The sequence below is a fragment of the Adelges cooleyi genome, unplaced genomic scaffold (genome assembly GCF_023614345.1).
Source record: "Adelges cooleyi isolate 19-005CV unplaced genomic scaffold, UGA_ACOO_1.1 ACOO_flye_CR_arks_rails_tigmint_CR_PRNA_21, whole genome shotgun sequence".
In the NCBI taxonomy this organism is placed as follows: domain Eukaryota; kingdom Metazoa; phylum Arthropoda; class Insecta; order Hemiptera; family Adelgidae; genus Adelges; species Adelges cooleyi.
Genome location: NW_026095871.1, coordinates 8,611,389 through 8,630,189, shown reverse-complemented (window position 1 = coordinate 8,630,189; position 18,801 = coordinate 8,611,389). Strand labels below are relative to the sequence as shown.

Here is an 18,801-nt window from a genome sequence, read left to right as displayed (position 1 = left end):
TATTAAGATATTTTATAAGAAAACATACACAAATTTATTTACATACATAATTATACATTTTTATTGAATTGATTTAGATTTTGATTGATGTTTTTAACTTAAAGTAATGACTTGTTTGTTTTTTATACAGTAAAACATGATTCATAATATTTTGATTGGCTTTTAGTCGTTATTGATCGATTATTAATTCTAATAATATGTGTTTTTAATTATCGATGTAACATCATCGAAATGTGTGCTTGATGACAACAAATAGTAGATTACACCTATAGTAGGTAGTCGAGTTTAGGTTTTTGTGTGTACAATGAGTTGATATTTATATTACAGTAAAAATTGGCTCCATCTATATTATAGAGTGTTGCGCATAGAGCAAGCGTTCATTATTGGGGTAATAAAATCATATTGTATAGGTATAATATAGAATATATATTATAGAATATGTCAATCATTTAACCTTAACTTTCCGTTAGTCACCCGATTTTCTGGCACACTAAAATAATGAATGACTGACGTCACAGCGTGACTAAGTGTGAATGTGGTACATTCTTGCCCCTTTGACTAAAGCAGGATTAAGTATGACGTCTTATTCACCGGGGTTTACCATTTTTTTTTTTAAGTAAGTAAGTAGGTATTTTTTGATTTTTATCATTACAAATAACACGGTCCATATTAGAGTTGTCTAGGAGCGGTGTACTGAGGTTGATAATAGGGTACGTTGTTCTGAGACTGTTCAAATTGCTGTCGTTGCTGAGTATACAAAATGTCTCTTTCCACTTGTTTCTGCCGCCGTTGTTCTTGCCGACCGTCCAAACCCAAACCGATCCGTTCGATTAGTCGATCCGACTTGTAGCCGTGAAGTGCAATAAACTCCGGGGCACGTCGACTGGCCTCGTCCGGGTCGAACGGCCACGACTGTTGTTTGTGGAACAGAGGGGCTCCCAATACGTTGTTCTGGAGCAAACTTATAATACCGCCATTCACTGCAGACGAACTCAGTAGAACAATCTAGAAATACAAAAAATATGTTTTCGATAAGTGAAAAAAAAAAACGCACAACACCACGGTTGTCAACATTTCGTGCAAATTTTTCGATAAAATAATATTGTTTTTAACCAAGAAAATGATGCATAGAAAATCATTATAATATTATTGAACGACAAAATAACGGCTAAATTGATTGTCATCACTTATCAGGTGCACTACGAATTTTATTTCTGTAACTCTCGAGCTCCTCGTTAAGTATGATTTTCAATTATAAAGTCAAACTTTTGGAAACTAAAAAACAAAACTATATTTTTCTTTATCTACCGCTTTTTTTAGGCGTTCAACACGAAATCAAATTTCAAAAAATTATACTGCTATAGACTATAGCCAAGAAATTACAGTAAAGAGTAAAATCGAATCTCACTATCCAGCAAATACGGATAGTAGAAACGGATATACCCCGGAATTTTTGGAATATTTAAATTATAACCGGATATACACTTTTTATTGAATTATTTTTACAAAAAAACCCGGTCAAGTAAGTACTTAAAAAATCAAAAATGTAAGGACCAATGTACTGTTTTTAAGTGTCAGAGGCTTGTTATTGCAGTAAAAGGAATTAAGACATCTTAAAAATTGCCTACAATATGTGCAATTACGATTTTGAACCTGTTCTGGTGCAACGACACTAATATTGTAACCTAATGGAAAAACTGGTTTTTTAAGTTATTTTTTTTGTTTATGAAATGGGTTCACGGACGTTACTAATATAGTCACGGGACAATGAAATCGAAGTCAAATTATTTTCTTAGCAAATGTAATATTTTATATAATATAACCCATTGTTCATCACTACCTTTTTTTACTAGAACACATTTCAATTTGGATTCGTATAATTTAAAAAAAAAACATACTTTGTCGTACATTTTTATAATCCTACTATTGATTAATTATTTATAATCTATCTAAATGGTAGTGATCTTGAAAACATTTTTTAGTTTTCACTGATACCAAAATGGTAATTTGTTATTATAACCAAAATTTTGTTTTGTTTGGAATTTGGATCGCATTCCTTCTAAATCACGTTTGATTGATCGTGAATTACTTAGCTCTGTTTTTACCTTTTATATTAGTATCAAATAATTATGTTATTATACATATCATATCATATTATGTATTTTATACGACGTCTAGAGAATCGATTTAAAACGGCCTGGCTGTTTTATGTTAGATCTATGACGATATAAAATTAATGGTATGTATTAAATCGCCATAAAAATCTCATAGCATTTTATATATTGCATGCAGTTCAATTACCATTTCATAATCTATAATTATATACCTCTACCTACCATGTGGGATAATATAACATACCGCTGGACGTTTGTGAAATGTATAATTAACCAACACCTGACAAGCAATCGACATATTTTACAACTTCATATTTTATTAGACTCTTTGAGTGGTCTCGAATTAAAATTTAATTAAAATATATCATAATCATGTTTTAAAAAAAATCTTTGGAACAAAATATGTTGAAAGCGTTTGATATTAAATTTGTTCAGGATGTGCAATCAGTTTTACTGCAGTAAATAATATTGCGATGATCGTTTAGTTATGTGTAACACCAAAAACACAAATGGGTAATTTTTGTCCCACTGCAAAAATATCATAGGTTTTCCAAAATCACAATAATATGTCAATTTCCCTTAACGTTATCAACACGGTTTAGATTATAATAATATTTGGTATCGCAACAGTGTATTATTAAAATATAAGTAAACTTATTTTTTTTAAGTTTAAGAACAAAAAAGCCATATTTCCCATTTTTTTACTTTTACAATAAATATGTACATATACAGTTGCGTTATGTACTACCCAATTATGCGTTATGGTCGAGTGCGTTCTTTCGAGTGTCTTATTATGAAATAATTTAGAAAACACCTAGGAACAGTGTATCAAACATTTACTAGCAAAAATTACCAATTTACTATCTGTTTTTGTTAAATCTCATGTAACTTTTACTATTATTTGCCTAGTTTGTGTAGTTATTATTTACCAAGTTTATTAACACACATCAGTATTAATTAGTATAATTACAGAAGACAACAGGCGAGTAATATTGCTGCGGTCAATAAAAACTAAAAAAATCAAAGAGCTGTCAAACCAGCTAAATTTGCAATACTACAGCCTTTGATAACTATTACTAGAGCACGGATAGAACTGTACTAACAAAACACTTAAAAATTTATTAAGAATTTATGACCTAAAAAATGTATTGAATTTTTAGTTTTAAATATGTCTTTAACCTTTGAAAAATATAAGACAATTTTACGATCATTTTTGTCTAGTTATAGATTATTTCAATAAGCACAGTGGTGGATTTCTTACAACATACATACTTATTTTACATTTTTTATACTGCAGTTTTTTTGTTGCAGAAAAACAAATTAAATTTATAAACCAACTAGATTAAAATGTTCAAACTCACACTATAATTAGTTAATATATAATTATAAGCAAATTTCTTGAATTTGGATTTTTCAAAAACTAATGATTTTCTTTTTAATTTTTTTTTACATAATACATAATTGATCAAATTTTAAAAATAAAATCTAATTTCTTTAGCTTCAATGAGCAATCAAAATTTGCTTTTTGCAAAAACATTCAATAATTAGGCCTCAAATATCTGATAGGAGGCGTATTACAAACTTTGCCCCCAAATTCCTGCTTGGGTTTTTTTATTGTACTCCAATAACGACTTTAAATTCAAAAAACCTAAATCCCAAAATACAAATTTACTTAATTTTCCAATAAATCATTAATATTTATATATTTTGTTTACGTAAAAATAGTCATTATACTATGTTATACAAAGTTAAGTTAGAAAAAAGTTATAAATTAAATAGTAAATTATTTAATAATAAAAGAGAAAAGTTTTTTTCCCTGAAGAAGTAACAAAACGTTACTTTTTTGTAGTCAAATTTAAAAATTACCTTTTTCACTCACTTTATTTCCCAACGCACACCCTTGTAGTCTCTAGTTAGTAGTTAGTTACAGAAACAATGTACTAAAAAACTGGCTAGACACACACGTTGCGGTGTCGTGAGTACAGTGGACCTGAGTCCACTCGACACTAAGGCACTTGTATCTGAATACAAGCGTCTTAGATACAGGTGTTATAGATATAAAATAAAAAATAGGTGTTTTATAGCTTAAAGTACAGGTGTCTTAGTTATCGGTGCACAAGCAATACAGATAGGAAATACACATCGGGGCTCTGGGCATTACTATTAGGTTTTTACCCACAAACCCAACTAGACTCACCAGGGCGATGACGGACAACGATGCGCCGAGATGATCCATGACTTGGTGGTGGCGGTCACGTGCAGTACACGACTATATTATAATAAAGGACACTCGTGGATGATTCGGTTATTGTTTCGGTACCCATAAAGGACAGGCGGCAAGGCGGCGTTGGACGGTCTACGGTTGCGGCGGACTTAACCTGCGGACCGGCGCGCGTTTAATTGACGAATGTGAGCCAGTGGGTCATCATCGGCCTGCCGTGCCGGGTGAACGCCGCTACCACCGATACACTGTTTCTTCGTTGCGACACACCGTCCGACAGTCTGTTGCCGCCGCCAAAGTTGTTGTGCAATATCAGTATAAATGACATTAACCGAGGATATCGACCGGCCACCACCTTCTTTGACCGTGTTTACACTGTAATCTATTAAGATAACATAGTATATTAAGCGGCCATATGTGTGAGTGTTTGTTTTCTACACATTTACATCTACGTTGACGTAGGTATAATATCATTTTGTCATGCGGCCTCCGGCAACGGTCGATACGGTCAAAAAGTAAAACCGAACAGTCGACTGAAATTTAAAATAATTATAACACACCGGGCCAATAGAGTTTTGCTTAGAGTTTGTTGCCTTAGAACCTGTTGTGGTAAAAAAAAAAACAATGCTAATAAAGTTTATAAGCATTGTACATTAAAATATAGGAATATCAAAATTGTATAAAATGGCTTTTATAGCATTTTAAAAACATTAAAAAAAAAACACTTATTCTAGCAATGCTATATCTAGACTCTAGAGGTACAATTTAAATTAGTTATTTCAATTATGAGGAATTGTACAACTCCACAATATTCATTATTAAAATACAATCGTTCATGTTTTTTACCACGGTAGAAGAAATTCTGAGACCTGTTCTATGTATTTTAACAGTAAAAAAATCCTGAATTTTATGAGCAAGAAGAAACATTTTGTAGATAAAAATTGAAAGTTCACTTTACAACAGTTCACAAAATGGGAAAAAAGCTGTTTGATTCTACTTAATATATGAAATCTAGGCTATTATACAGTTAGGTATGTCTACTCAACAGTGTCTCGTGAATCGTGACTTATGTTTTTGTGAAAAAGTAAACTTGACAGTGCTTACAAAAATTGTAAACAAACGTCAATTGCCGAAATGGATATTATTATGTTTGCCGTGTAAACAAGAGTATATAACATTTTTGGTTTGTGGTCATCAAAACTATCTATGTATATTCCTACATATATCTATAATATACTATATTGTAGATTGTGTGAAGTCCTCTCTTAACACACGCCTCTTTAACTTCCCTTCTAATGCGACCCGTAGACCGTACAACTGTGTACACACAATATTTTCTTAATATTATGTGTTATAACATGTGCTGTGTAGTCACTTTGGTGATACGTGAGCTGAGTGTCCAGTCTGTATGAGTCAAGGTCGTCACGCTGACTGTAAGAGAAACGACGAACAGGTATTCATTTCGCGACTCTGCTCAGCTTAGATAGCGTGAATGAACTCACGTACGCGTTGCATCGCTAATAGGACATCAGAATACCATAGACCAATTTACATTTTAAATAACTTGGTAGTGGCAAGATTGGCCCAAAGCAATACTGATCAAAACAAAAAAATAGCACACGGAATATAGTGTTATGTCTGAATGTTGTGTGGCTGCTTGGCAGAGTTTGGCCGTTATTCTACGAATGAAAAATTAACTATTAATCGTTCATTTAACTGTAACTAAACGAACTACTTAGTATTTACCCATGATTAATATGAAGTCATGACTGATTCGACCAATAGCCGTGATTCATTTATTTATTCGTTATTAATTAAACAACTACACTGCTCGCATTTTTCAGAAAATAATTTTTCAAATATAATATTAAAACAAATTATTTCTTATTAAAACATTTGTTTTATTATTTTATTTATATACATTTAATAAAAAAAGAATATTAGTTTACAAAATGTTCTAAAAAGTTGACAAAAGGCATATATGCATTAATATATGCCATGTAGGGTTACTGTCCTCCATGACTGAGTGTTTTGTGTATAAGTATGTATCGTTATGCACAATATTAGTTAATTGGATAAAAACGTATTTTTTTTTTACACGCGATTAAAATCGTTTGTCATCATATTAACTTTTAGCTTTTAACTTAAAAAAAACTACTACCCAACATTGCCAAATTTGTGAATTATTAAAAAAAAAAACTAGAAAGATCTACCTACATAATATTATTTAAGTAAAATCATAAGCGTCTGAGTACAGTTAGTGCAGACTGCAGCTATGCACTACGCATGCGAGCCCGTCCCAGTCAAAGGATCTGCACTAATACTAGTCTGTCGTGTTTACGTGTAGATTATCCAGACTGTAGCTATAGTTGGGTCCGTGCCATAAAAAAAACTGCTTAAAACTTTTATTCGAAATAGACTAAAATAAAAATCTCCAACGATTGGTGTTTTTTTTTTTGTTTAGTTATAATTTTAAATCCATGATATCTGTTTACACACTCCAAAACCTGTGTGGTTGTACAGTTTTTTACAGGCACCGCCTGACTCGCAAAGTTGTTCAAATTAGTTAACTGTGCAATCATGCAATTTGTATTTACACACGTCGTTAGTTTTTTTGCTAACCAAAATACGTACAGTTGTTTTGCACAGTTTAACTGAACGCGTAAACCCACTAGGTCTCTCGGTACTATACTATTCTGTATTGTGTTCAAACACAAAAAAATAATAATAAAGCACATACTTACTCTTTCAGTTTTACAATGTATAAAACCAAATCATCCTTGTTCCACTTATAACAGTGTCGTATTTAGATATTGTGTTAGTGTAATTAAAAGTAAAAAGAGCTAATGAAGGTTGCTTATTCTCCTTTTTTTTTTTGTTACAAGGGTCATTTTTTTATACTATCTAGTACCACAGTTGACTTCTTAATCGTTTTTATTTTATTTTAAACGAAACATATTTATCAGCAATAGTGCTCGTTCGTGCTTCGGCATGCACGTGAGTAGTAAAATTAGGCAATACAGAAGAGCCGTTGGTCAAATAAAATATTAAAAAATAAATCACGTCGCCCGTAAACATCATCCGTGTGAAAATATATAATAACTTATTAGTTTCATTAGGCAAACTTAAAATAATAGGTACTTGCAATTGTATATTTTTTAAAAACAAATTATTCAGAAATAAACATAAATATTTTTATGGCGGTCATAAATGATTTTTGAACGTTTCTTATGCATTTTGCTTGTGCTATTTAAACAGTTATGTAAAGGGCTATATGAGGTCATTACTGGGAGTGTCCTTGGCCACATATTTATCATAATTGAACGCGCATTATTAAAGTGAGTGAGTACTGATCAGTATATTTTAAAGATTTCTATATACAAAGACTAAAACCCCTTCGATAAAATATTAATTTTTCTATTAATAATATTATATTAACATTTTTCCATACATGTCAGTTTTACCTATACCACTAAAAAACATTTTTACATTATTAAAGCGTTAAAAAAAAGAAACAGTAGTGCATACTAATTGTTCTAATGACTTACATTGTGTACCTTAAGTACTCTGAGCGTTATGACTATCCCTAAAATATTGAATAAACAAATTATGTTTTGTAATCTGTCCACTACATAAGTATGATTACATCACAAATTTTTCACAATCGTCAATTCTTACTCTAATTCATGTACACCAGTTACAATTTGACATGTGTATCCCTACTTAGTATATTTGGTATTCCAAATCTCATTCCAAACGGCTCCGTCGTCCGTCATGGATATTTCACTTTATTCTCCATAAGAAACACGTTTTACCGCCTATTATTTATGCTTATCACATTATTATGTTATTACTTGTTTCATTTATTTTCTTTACTAAAACGCATAAATGAACAAACTATTAATGACGTCAAATAAGTTACAAAACGGACATAGTCAAAAATCAAATAATTTCCAACACAATTTAATCGTTTAAATGTTTAATTATTACCACTCTAATCCTCTTATATCTAAGCTGGCTTCTCTCACAATTCCCGACAATATTCCTCGCCGACTAAAATGGAACTGGCCACGTGATCTACTCAACACTTAACATAAAATTAAAAAAAAAGTACTAATCTCTTAAACTGAAAATTTAAATTCCTATTTGGAAGTAGTGTTCATGGACGCTCCCTTTCTTCACATTGTCTTGTCTAGTTTCTATATTCAGCTCATTTACCTATTGTTTTATTTTGTATACAGATTGTAAATAATGTCTTTATTTTAATAATAAAAAAAAAATGTTTAATTTCCTAACTGCGTTTGAACTTGTATAACAGATGTCAAGTCCAAATTTAAAAAAAATGAGACGTTCTTAATCAAAATATTCAATTAATGATCTTTTTAATGGTATTTAAACTTATGTCCAGTGTTCCATAAATGAGTTGATAGCAAGTGGTAAAGACCTAAGCTGTAGTAGGAGTGTATAACGTATCTATGTTCATTATGATAATTGTTTTATCTATTTTTGTTTTGTCTCCTCTGTATAATTTGCTTTTTGGGACTTGTGTTATTTGACCTCTGTAATACAGTTTTTATCTTCAAAACTCAAAACAAATATTATACTGTTTTATTTTTTTCTACCAAACTTCAATAAGGAATTAAGAACATATTTGTATTTTTAAACTGAAAATTAAATAATCAATATTGACCGACAAAAATATCAGCCCCCAGGCAATGCGGAATTTTTTTTTTTTTAATAGGCACCTTAAACTATTGCTTTTCCCGAGCCCTCTATAGGTAGTCAGTACTAGCCTGATTATACTTAAACTCGCATATTATTCTATTGTCATTTGCCTAACGCAACTTTTTATTTCTGACTCATTACAACTGAAAAAATATACTTCTATTCGAAAAAAACAATTAATTTAGTATTAATTTGCAATCAAAATAAATAGTCAACAATTAACCCTCACCTAGCCTTGTAAGTTGCTGGCATTGATGTTAAAACATAATATATTTTTAATACCTAATATTGTTTAGCAATATTTAAAATTATGAGACGACATCTTTTGAACGAACCAACCACCAACTGTTTCGGACTTATTCACAGCTGTGGCGACCACCCGGGTAGGCATTAAAATCAATATAAATAACAAAACCTCTACCTAGGATTTAAGTTATTATGACTAAACGAAGGTTTAATTTCATCTAACCATATTAAACACGGCGGTCCGATCGATTGCAAGACCTTCACCTATAACCGATTAAGACCATACAGGAAGTATAATTTTAAAAAAAGTTTTTTTTTTTTTTACTTTTTTTTTATTTTATTTATTTATTAAAGAGTATTTACAATCTATGCTGCAAGGCATAATAAGCAAATAGTTACATTGTTATATATACAGAGAGAGGGAAAAAAAAAATAAACAAATAGAAACAGTGATTTGATATGAGGAGGGAGGCTATCCAGTAATAGAACCCAACGTGATTTTTGTTCTAATTATTTTTAATTAGATTAATTTGAATTATTGTATTAACAGATCTCGACACCAATGTCTTCGGAGTCGGCGAGGTGGATTTCCGGGGAGTGAATTAGAAGCAAGTTGAGATATTAAAGGGTTAGAATGAGTGTGTAGTTTGGAATGAATTTTTTTGTAGTGTTTTATGGCTAAATGGTTTATTGGTTCTATTTTAAAGTCATTTTGAAGTGTGCAGTTTGATACATACCATGGGGCAGAAGAGATAATACGTAGAGTGATAGATTGGAAAGCTTGTAAGGTACGAAGTTGGGATGGTTTTGCACATCCCCAAATTTGGATTGCATATGCCCAAATAGGCCTTAATAGGGATTTGTATATAATAATTTTAGTGTGGAAAGGTAATTTTGATTTGAGGATTGGACGTAGTAAATGGAGTCTGCTGTTCAGAATTTTTCTTTTAGATTTAATGTGGGAGCCCCAAGTTAATCGTTTGTCGAGTGTGACACCAAGATATTTGACTTCCGAGGATATTGGAATAAGTATTCCTTGGAATTGGGGAGGGGGTGGAACAGATTTTTTTAGTGTGAAGGGAACGTACACAGATTTATCTGGATTAATTTTAATTCTCCAATTAGATGACCAGGAATCAATTAGATTTAAGTGAGTTTGAAGGAAATTGGAAGTAACTTCTGGATCATTTCCTGGGGAGAGTATTGCAGTGTCATCTGCATAAGTAGCCATGATAGTATTTGGTGTTTTTGGAATGTCAGCCGTAAAAACATTAAATAGATCAGGGGAGAGGTCACTGCCCTGGGGCACTCCTGCTTTAATTTGGTGGTATGGTGAAAAGGAATTACCATATCTGACTCTATAACTTCTATTTTCTAAATAAGAACGAATTATTAAGTAATATGGGGCAGGTAGAAACAATTTGAGTTTGAAGAGTAGGCCTTCATGCCATACACGGTCAAAGGCCTGGGCCACATCCAAAAATACCCCTGGACAGTATTGTTTTTTTTCAAAAGAAGAACAAATTTGATCTGTTAGTCTGTGAATTTGGTGAACAGTCGAGTGATTGGATCTAAAGCCAAATTGGGAATTAGGAATTATGTTGTGGGCATGTAATATTGGTCTTATCCTTATGAGTATAATTTTCTCAAACAATTTGGCGAGAGTTGGGAGTAAGCTGATAGGTCTATAGGAAGTAATCTCATTTTTTGATTTGTTGGGTTTGGGGATAACAATTATTGTGGATATTTTCCATATTAATGGAAAATAAGAAATTCGCAGCATGGAATTAAAAATATAAGTTATTAGAACAATTGTTTTTTTTGGCAAATTTTTGAGGATTTTGTTAGTTATGAGGTCATGTCCTGGTGATTTCCCTTCTTTTAATTTATTTATTAAAAATTTGATTTCACTTGGTGAGGTATGTTTTGCAGGTAATGACATTGGAAGAGGACTATTGACAAAAATATTAACCTTTTCTAAGTGTTCGTGGTTGGGAAATACGTCAGTATGTGGTTTGAAAATGTTGGAAAAATGCTCTCCGAAAAGGTTGGCTTTTTCTTTGTCAGAGATGGCCAAGGATGCATTTGGGCCAGTTATAGGTGGAAGTTGTTGTTTTATGTTAAGTAAGCTTTTGGTAGTTTTCCAAAGTGAGCCATCTTTTGAGTTTAAGGACTGGTATTTTCTTTCGAAGTACTCAGTTTTGTGTTTTATTATTAATTTTTTAATAGTGTTCGTTAAGTGATTAAATATTTGTTTGTCGGAAGGATATCGATATTTCTGCCATCTGGAGCGTGCACAAAAAAAAAAAAAAAAAGTTCACGATCAAATATCGCCTATTAGGAAAATATCTAAAAGTTGACTTTAGGGTAGTATTTACAGTAACCGTATAACATTTTTGCAATTGGATAGAGAATAGATTTATCTATGCCGTAGCGTTTTCAGTTTTTTGGTGTCCTAAACACAATCAAAATTATTCATTCATAAAGTTTCAATTTTTCATTTGTTTGTAAAAAAAATACTACAAAATATTAAAGTACGGCCTAGATAAAGTTATTTTCTATACATTTTGAAAATCTGGTTTCTCCACTGGCCTAACAAACTTGTCCCCCACAAAGCAGTTTTAATGGGAGAAAAATTGTAATTTATTTTATTCAAATGATTGTGATAGTTTGACAAAAAAAAAATTGGCATGATTGGCAAATTGGGAGTGTATTAGCTGTACATTGATATGTTTTGTACTTGGACCCACGATGCTTTTTATTCATTGGATAGATTTCTTCATGTAGTCAATCAAGAAATTCTTTACTCAAAGTTTCCACTAGAAAAAAAATTTAAAAAGATCAACATTTCCAACCAAAAAAAAAATCCCTAAAGGAGATTTTTCTTATATGGAGTGGACATAACATGTAAAACTGAATCGATGGTAGTTCTAGCGTGTACCAGTTCAGGGTCACTTTTTTCATGATTTTCCAGATATGTCTCTTACTTTCCATTAATATGATTATGGAAAACGCCGTCCATAAGTTAATAGGTCAATTAAGTCTTCGACGCGACCATAATAGTTTAATGATAGCAATATAACACCTATTTGAAAGCGGTATTCCTACGAAAATGTTTTTATACGGTTTGTAGTTCATGTAAATACTCAATTTCACCGCTAACCGTTTTTTTCAAAGTGATAAAATATACGTTCAAAAATATATTTAGGTATTACTGTAATACACAATAAACTTTAAAAATTAAAGTGTATTAATAGAATATTTAAAGTTTACATATTATAATAACCCTGCAAATAACGCATAACAATCATAGTAAATGTCAGGCGTTGGTATAGGTAAACAAATATACGTTGGAGTGAATTAAGCCGCATTTTCTTTATCTACCCACAAACGTTGAACACTCCCAATATCCGTTACATAATTATAACAAGAAAAACACTTTTTAGAACAATAAATTACCTATTTCATGTTAGACTTGAATAATGAAATCAAACAATGATTTCTTTGTACAATTGTTACCCAAAGTATAAAATAAAAAATAAAATAGCTTCTACCGAAAAAAATACCAAAATGGCTTCTAATCGTATAGAAAATATAAAGTTGAAATTACGCCATAAAATACTAACACAAATGAACGTCAAAATAAATTATTTTGTCAAATATTTTCTATATTTTACCCCTTAAAAAGTAGTCGGAACCCGAGTACTTAAATTAATTTAAATAAAAAATGTTCTGTATTTAACGTCTTAAAAGCTAACATGTTGCGTACTCTTAAAATATTATAACATTTTGTTGGAAGTGTTATTTGTTCCCATTATTGTTCATTTAAAATAAGTTTATCGTCATCTCCAAAGTGATAAAAACCACTAACGTTTTATAATTTTTTCAGAATGTTTTGTACGTTTAGGTAATGTTTTGAAATTGAATAGTTTTATTCAAGTTATAAAGCTGATTCGACTTAAGCGAAAAAAAACATATGTATTTTAAGTCTTGTTCCAAAAAAGTCATATTTTGTTGTTCTGTTTTTTTTAACCGTACATTTTTTAACTTTTCATAGTTCTCCTCACTTTCAATTTAAAAACGGCAGGCGAAACACTTGTTCACACCTACAACGCGATAGTATATATTATTTTAAAATATAGTTATATCGAAGCTCTGACTATTTTTGTCATTTATTTAACAGACTTCAGAGTTCAGAGAGTACCTAGGTCGTAGTGGCTAGACGAATACCGACAGTCATACCGTATGCATGACAATTGAAAACAAAATCGAAAGCGTACACACACATCAATCATACACATATTTTCCCCGATTTCCTTTAATATTATCGCCTCACGTCCTCCTCACCTCCTGTGCAGCTGGCTGGTGTACGACAATCGGATCGTCTCCGGTGGTAAACAGAGTACACAAATTATTGTATGTATATTAATAATATATAACAACATAAATAAATATTATACGAAACAGCAAACCGATTGCATAACAATATAATAATATGTATTATGTGCGTTTACTCATCGCTCCAAGACCGGAGTCGCGGCCCCTTGACCGGAGTGTATCGACCCGAAAGAGAATCATTGTATTTTCCAACATGAAGATCTTCTGTGCGCAATAACGATAACATAATTATAAAATAACGTTTGTCTGCGAACCGGAAAAACGTTCACCGCCTGTTGTGTGATAATATAGTAAGAAACTGCCCCGCGTCACGTCTTAAAATTAATTAAATTACAACCACTGCCACACTTGCACAGCACAATAATGTGGTCGGGCCGGGTAACACCACTGGTTATTTTGAAAGCCAAAAATCGATTTTCTTCCACGAAACATTCTTATTTGATTTTAGATTTCTTTGACGGCGGTCGAAAAGTGTTATTTTTTTTAAACCGGAATTCGATTTAACTAGAGATAAAAACATTTTTAAAAAACCTAAATGCAATAACGTTAAAAATAGTAAAAACCGTTTTAACTTTAAAAAATTGACAACAAAATCTGAGTCCGAATTATAACTTGATAAAAAAATCCTACAAACTGGTTTTATTTTTATTCCAAAATGAAGTGTAAATTTATAATTTTCTATGTACTACTTATGGGTTATGAACAATATAATTAGGCGACATTTTACTTTATATTTTTTTTTCTTGTGACTAATTTAAATTAACACCTTAAATGTTCCGCGTGATAGGTTACATTTGTTTTTTGGGTAATGTTAATTAATTGTGAAAATTAGAAACTAATTGGAAAGTGTTTAAGACCCCAAAACCGTTTAATAAGGCATTTTAATTGGACTTATGAATTTACTTGAGTACATCAAATATTATAAATTGAAGTAAAATGATAATAATTTTAGTAAAAAAAATTGGCGAACAATTTCGATTCGAATTTAGTTTTTTATTAATGTTTTTTATTGTTTCATTATTTATTATTATAATAAACACATCTATTATTTATTTGTCGTTTTATCATTTCTTTTTTGTAGTTCGTTTTGCTTCAGTCTACAATTGTTTAGTCGAGCATAAAATGTTAAATTATTTTATTTTCAAACTATAATATTTAAAAGTAACCACCCACGCGATGATAATGTATGCACATTATCATCGGATAGGAACTCATTCATCTGCGAAATCTCGTCCGCCTTTTCACAGTCAAGGCCTGATTAAACCTTAATTGATGCATCTTAACTATATGTTTATACCCATTCAGTTGAAGTATATTATTCAAATATTTCATTGACAATAATTACCAAAATACTTTTAACACTGCCAAAATATTGTTAGGTACACCATGCTTCAGACTAGTGTTAAAAATATACATAAATAAATAAATTATTTTTAAAACTAAAATACATATTTAAAAAAAAAAATTTGAAACAACTTGGCGAAATCAATCGTTAAAAAGAAATGGAAATTTCTCTTTCGTCTCTCTCGTGTAATCATAAGTCTATCCTCTACATAGAAGATCTTAAACTTTGACCCACATAAACACAACAAAACAAAAGTATAAAAAATACAAAAAAAAACAACACATTTTCCCTTTTATTATGCAATTGTAGTAAAACCTATACTTTCTATATTATTTCTTTCTTAAACTAGTAAAAATTTCAAGTGTACATTTCAACACAGCTATTCGAGATAAATCTATTTTTTATGAACCCAATAATGCAGCTACTCACATCGTTTAGAGCACAAGGGGCTTTTTACTGATTACTATTGGATTTTATCGGAATACCGATAGCTTTCGATTGGACTTAACCATTAATTTGTCAACGTCATAGATTATTTTTAAAAGTTGATAAAAAAGAAATGGCTCTACAAAATACCATTGACTTAAAAACAAATTAGTCCTGACCGTAAATCCAAAACTAGGTTTACCAATTTTTTCGTTCCAATCAATCCGGTACGGATCTTATAAATGTCCTGATGAAGTACCTTCACTTAGATACTGTAATTGTATTATAAAAAATATATTTGTACTATAATTGATTTTTTGGATAATAGCATTTGCCAATGGCCAATTGTGTTTTTATCAAATTTTACAAGTAGTCTTTGTATTTGATTTTGTTGGCCGTAACGCATTATTAACCGTTTTTAAACGATATAAAATATAATAGTTAATTTAGATATTGGTTGTGATTTTTACCGGTCGGCAAGTACAGAAAGAAACGTCGTGATAGAGAGGGGGGAAGAGTAAATTACTAACTACGGTTAACTTCAAAAACGAATTGATCCTTTCACGGCTGTCGAAAAATAACGTTAATAACGTCGATTTCCAGTGAAGATTGTTAAATTTTTTTTTTTTGGAAACCTCCTCAGACCTCAACGACAGTAACGTTTCAAAAAGAATCAAATGTCAAAAACGAGTATTGCAAGAAACAAAATTGTCCAATTATTTTTCATTATTATTATCGTTATTTTATTATTAGGCTTTCTTTTTGCCAACGCATGCACTAAGTGCATAAATCATTTGATTAACAATTAAAAATAAGTTATGACATGGCATGGAACGTGATTAACAACGATATCATAACAGCTATTTATACCACTTTTCATCAAACAAAAAAAAAATGTTTAAAAATCAATTTCATAAAGTTACACAAAATTTTACAGTTATGTTAGAATTGAAAATTATAAGTACGAAGTTTTTATAGAAATTTGTTTCGCTCAAGCCTACTGTGACACTCGGGTTAAAAGTGTTAAAGAATATTAACCTACTTATTTGTATTTCTAATGCGGTTATCTGCCATAACTTAAGTCGCTGTTTTACAATACATAGCAGCTGTTGTGTACACTATAAGACGATGGCGTCGATAAAACTCTACCGTTCCCTAGTGTTTCCAACTGTACATACTTGGCTCGAGTCATTTTCGAAAAATTCATGACGACCGTAGGCAAATATAGGTACATAATATAGCACACTGCACAGTCACTGAAAAAGTATATCGTAATACACCGTACAGCACGGTAGTTATAATAATATGTGTGATAATGTTATTTAAAAATAAATTAATAAAAAATCACAGCATTATCTATTTGTGTACATAAAAAATAATGACGATGACAGCCATGTAACAGGACCTCCTTATAATATCGCGTGTCAGATCTACCGAAAGAGAGATGTTACAACTTACTGCAAGTGTTTAACGGTACTCGTTAATTTTTTTTTTAACCGTTAAAAAATATGAAATAATATTACTGTGTACGGTAATGGCCTTCGTGAAAATCGACTTCAGGTTACTGCGTAAACCACTATAGAATGCGCTTATATACTATGCACATTTAATGTTGTCAAAAATAATGTCTTAATTAATTCTTAGTAACACGCAATCAATTATTAGGAGGTCCAGTAAAGTGATTTTCCGAAAAATAAAATAGTATGATACCTGGTCGCTATAAAGATTTAAGAGTGCACATAATGCTAACCCTCGTCAGTAAAACGGGACGTGTGAAATTGTCTAACTGTAAGTACAAGAAAAATAAATGAAGATGTGATAACTTTTAACTAGATATGAGTAGAAAAACTAAAAACTAATAAAAATATCTCAAATACTAATAAAACAAAAACTTTATGGGTAATGTACATGTCGTGTTTATGAGCTTTTTATTATTTTTTGTTTTTAATTTTGAACATAAGAAAAAAAATTGGATTGGCAAAAAATGGTTGACTTTTAATAACAGCGTGTAATCAACATTTAAGGATAAATTACAAAAAGGTTACATATTTATGTTATTATTGTTTTTTGTTTCACACTTATAATCTGTTGTCAAAGTCGGTTGTTCTCCTTTGCTGGAGACCATGTGCAGCTCTTTCAACATTTTATCACTGCACGACGGACGCCATGTGAAAGTCAAATAAAAAAAAGTTAACTACCCAGAAAGGCTACTAATTACTGAACTAATACAAGACGTACACTTGAGTTATTATTTTTAACAATGATCGCATCTGCCAAACCCTTTAATAAGAAAGGGGTGTGGCGTCCTCTTAAGTGGGTCGCACACAAATCGCACGAGCAACCGCTATCAATCTATAAAATAGTTGTGTTTCGATCAATTGATTAATTTTTCCAATTAACGGTCGTTGCTCTCTTTTAATATTGTGTAGAACCGGTTTACGAGGGCGCGCTGCTTTATATTATCTATTTATTATTATTGTGTATAGTACAAAGTTACATAAACCAAATTAAACACTGTAACATCTCGACATTTTATTAATACTACATAGTTTTATAAATGTTTAACGTTCTTGCTGGTTACGTCTCCCCTTCCAGCAAATTTCAATGTAACTTTGTATTCGCCAAACTGCTTCATATGTCGTTTGTTATATTGTACTTCAATGTTGGGTTAAAAAGTTTAAAAAATACATAATTTTGTCTCGGTCTCAAACACAATAACACAATTTAAGATCTCCAGTAGATAGGTATATTTTCTTTTAACAACGAAAAGTAATGTTCGAAAATAATAAACGGTCACATATGGCGTTCCACCTGCCTATTCGTTTATCCCTTTGAACACGTCACTGACAGGTACTCTTAACACCGTGAAAATGTACTATTGCCGCCAACCCTGCCAGGATCTCACCCAGGACCCTACAGGAAATAACGCGTTATTGTTAAGTTTTCAAGTAATTAAGGCTTATTGTATGCGATGCCTTCTTTATGTACAATAACCACGTTATAAGTAAACAGGAATAATAATTAAATGCTAAATAGTAGTCGAGTAGGCACTACCTGTTTTTCAGTGTTTGGATTTTTCCCACTCGGTAATATTTTTGACTAATAAAACTCAATACAATATTTTCTCCTTGTATAGTTTTGATTAGATCATAGTCTAAAAATTATTTATCCGGTTCGAGTTCATTAGACGTATTATATGCATTCTACTAATTAATTAGTTTCAATCTTACCTAAACATTAAATAGGGGCCCAATTTTACTTAAAAAATGTGATAAGGGAGGGCTTGAACACTGTAGTTACTAAAAAATAACCCAATACCCATGTAT

The 18,801-nt window shown here is 31.1% G+C and overlaps 1 protein-coding gene across 1 annotated transcript; it reads right to left on the bottom strand.

Annotated features, from left to right (window-relative positions):
- On the bottom strand, positions 1–4,565 carry LOC126834308 (uncharacterized). Its single transcript, XM_050566130.1, has 2 exons — positions 4,312–4,565; positions 1–1,005 (listed from the first exon to the last, which is right to left on the bottom strand). Exons 1-2 carry the CDS (start codon positions 4,348–4,350, stop codon positions 670–672), a joined length of 375 nt encoding a protein of 124 aa, XP_050422087.1. The 5' UTR covers positions 4,351–4,565; the 3' UTR covers positions 1–669.
- Between the last annotated feature and the right edge of the window lie 14,236 nt (positions 4,566–18,801).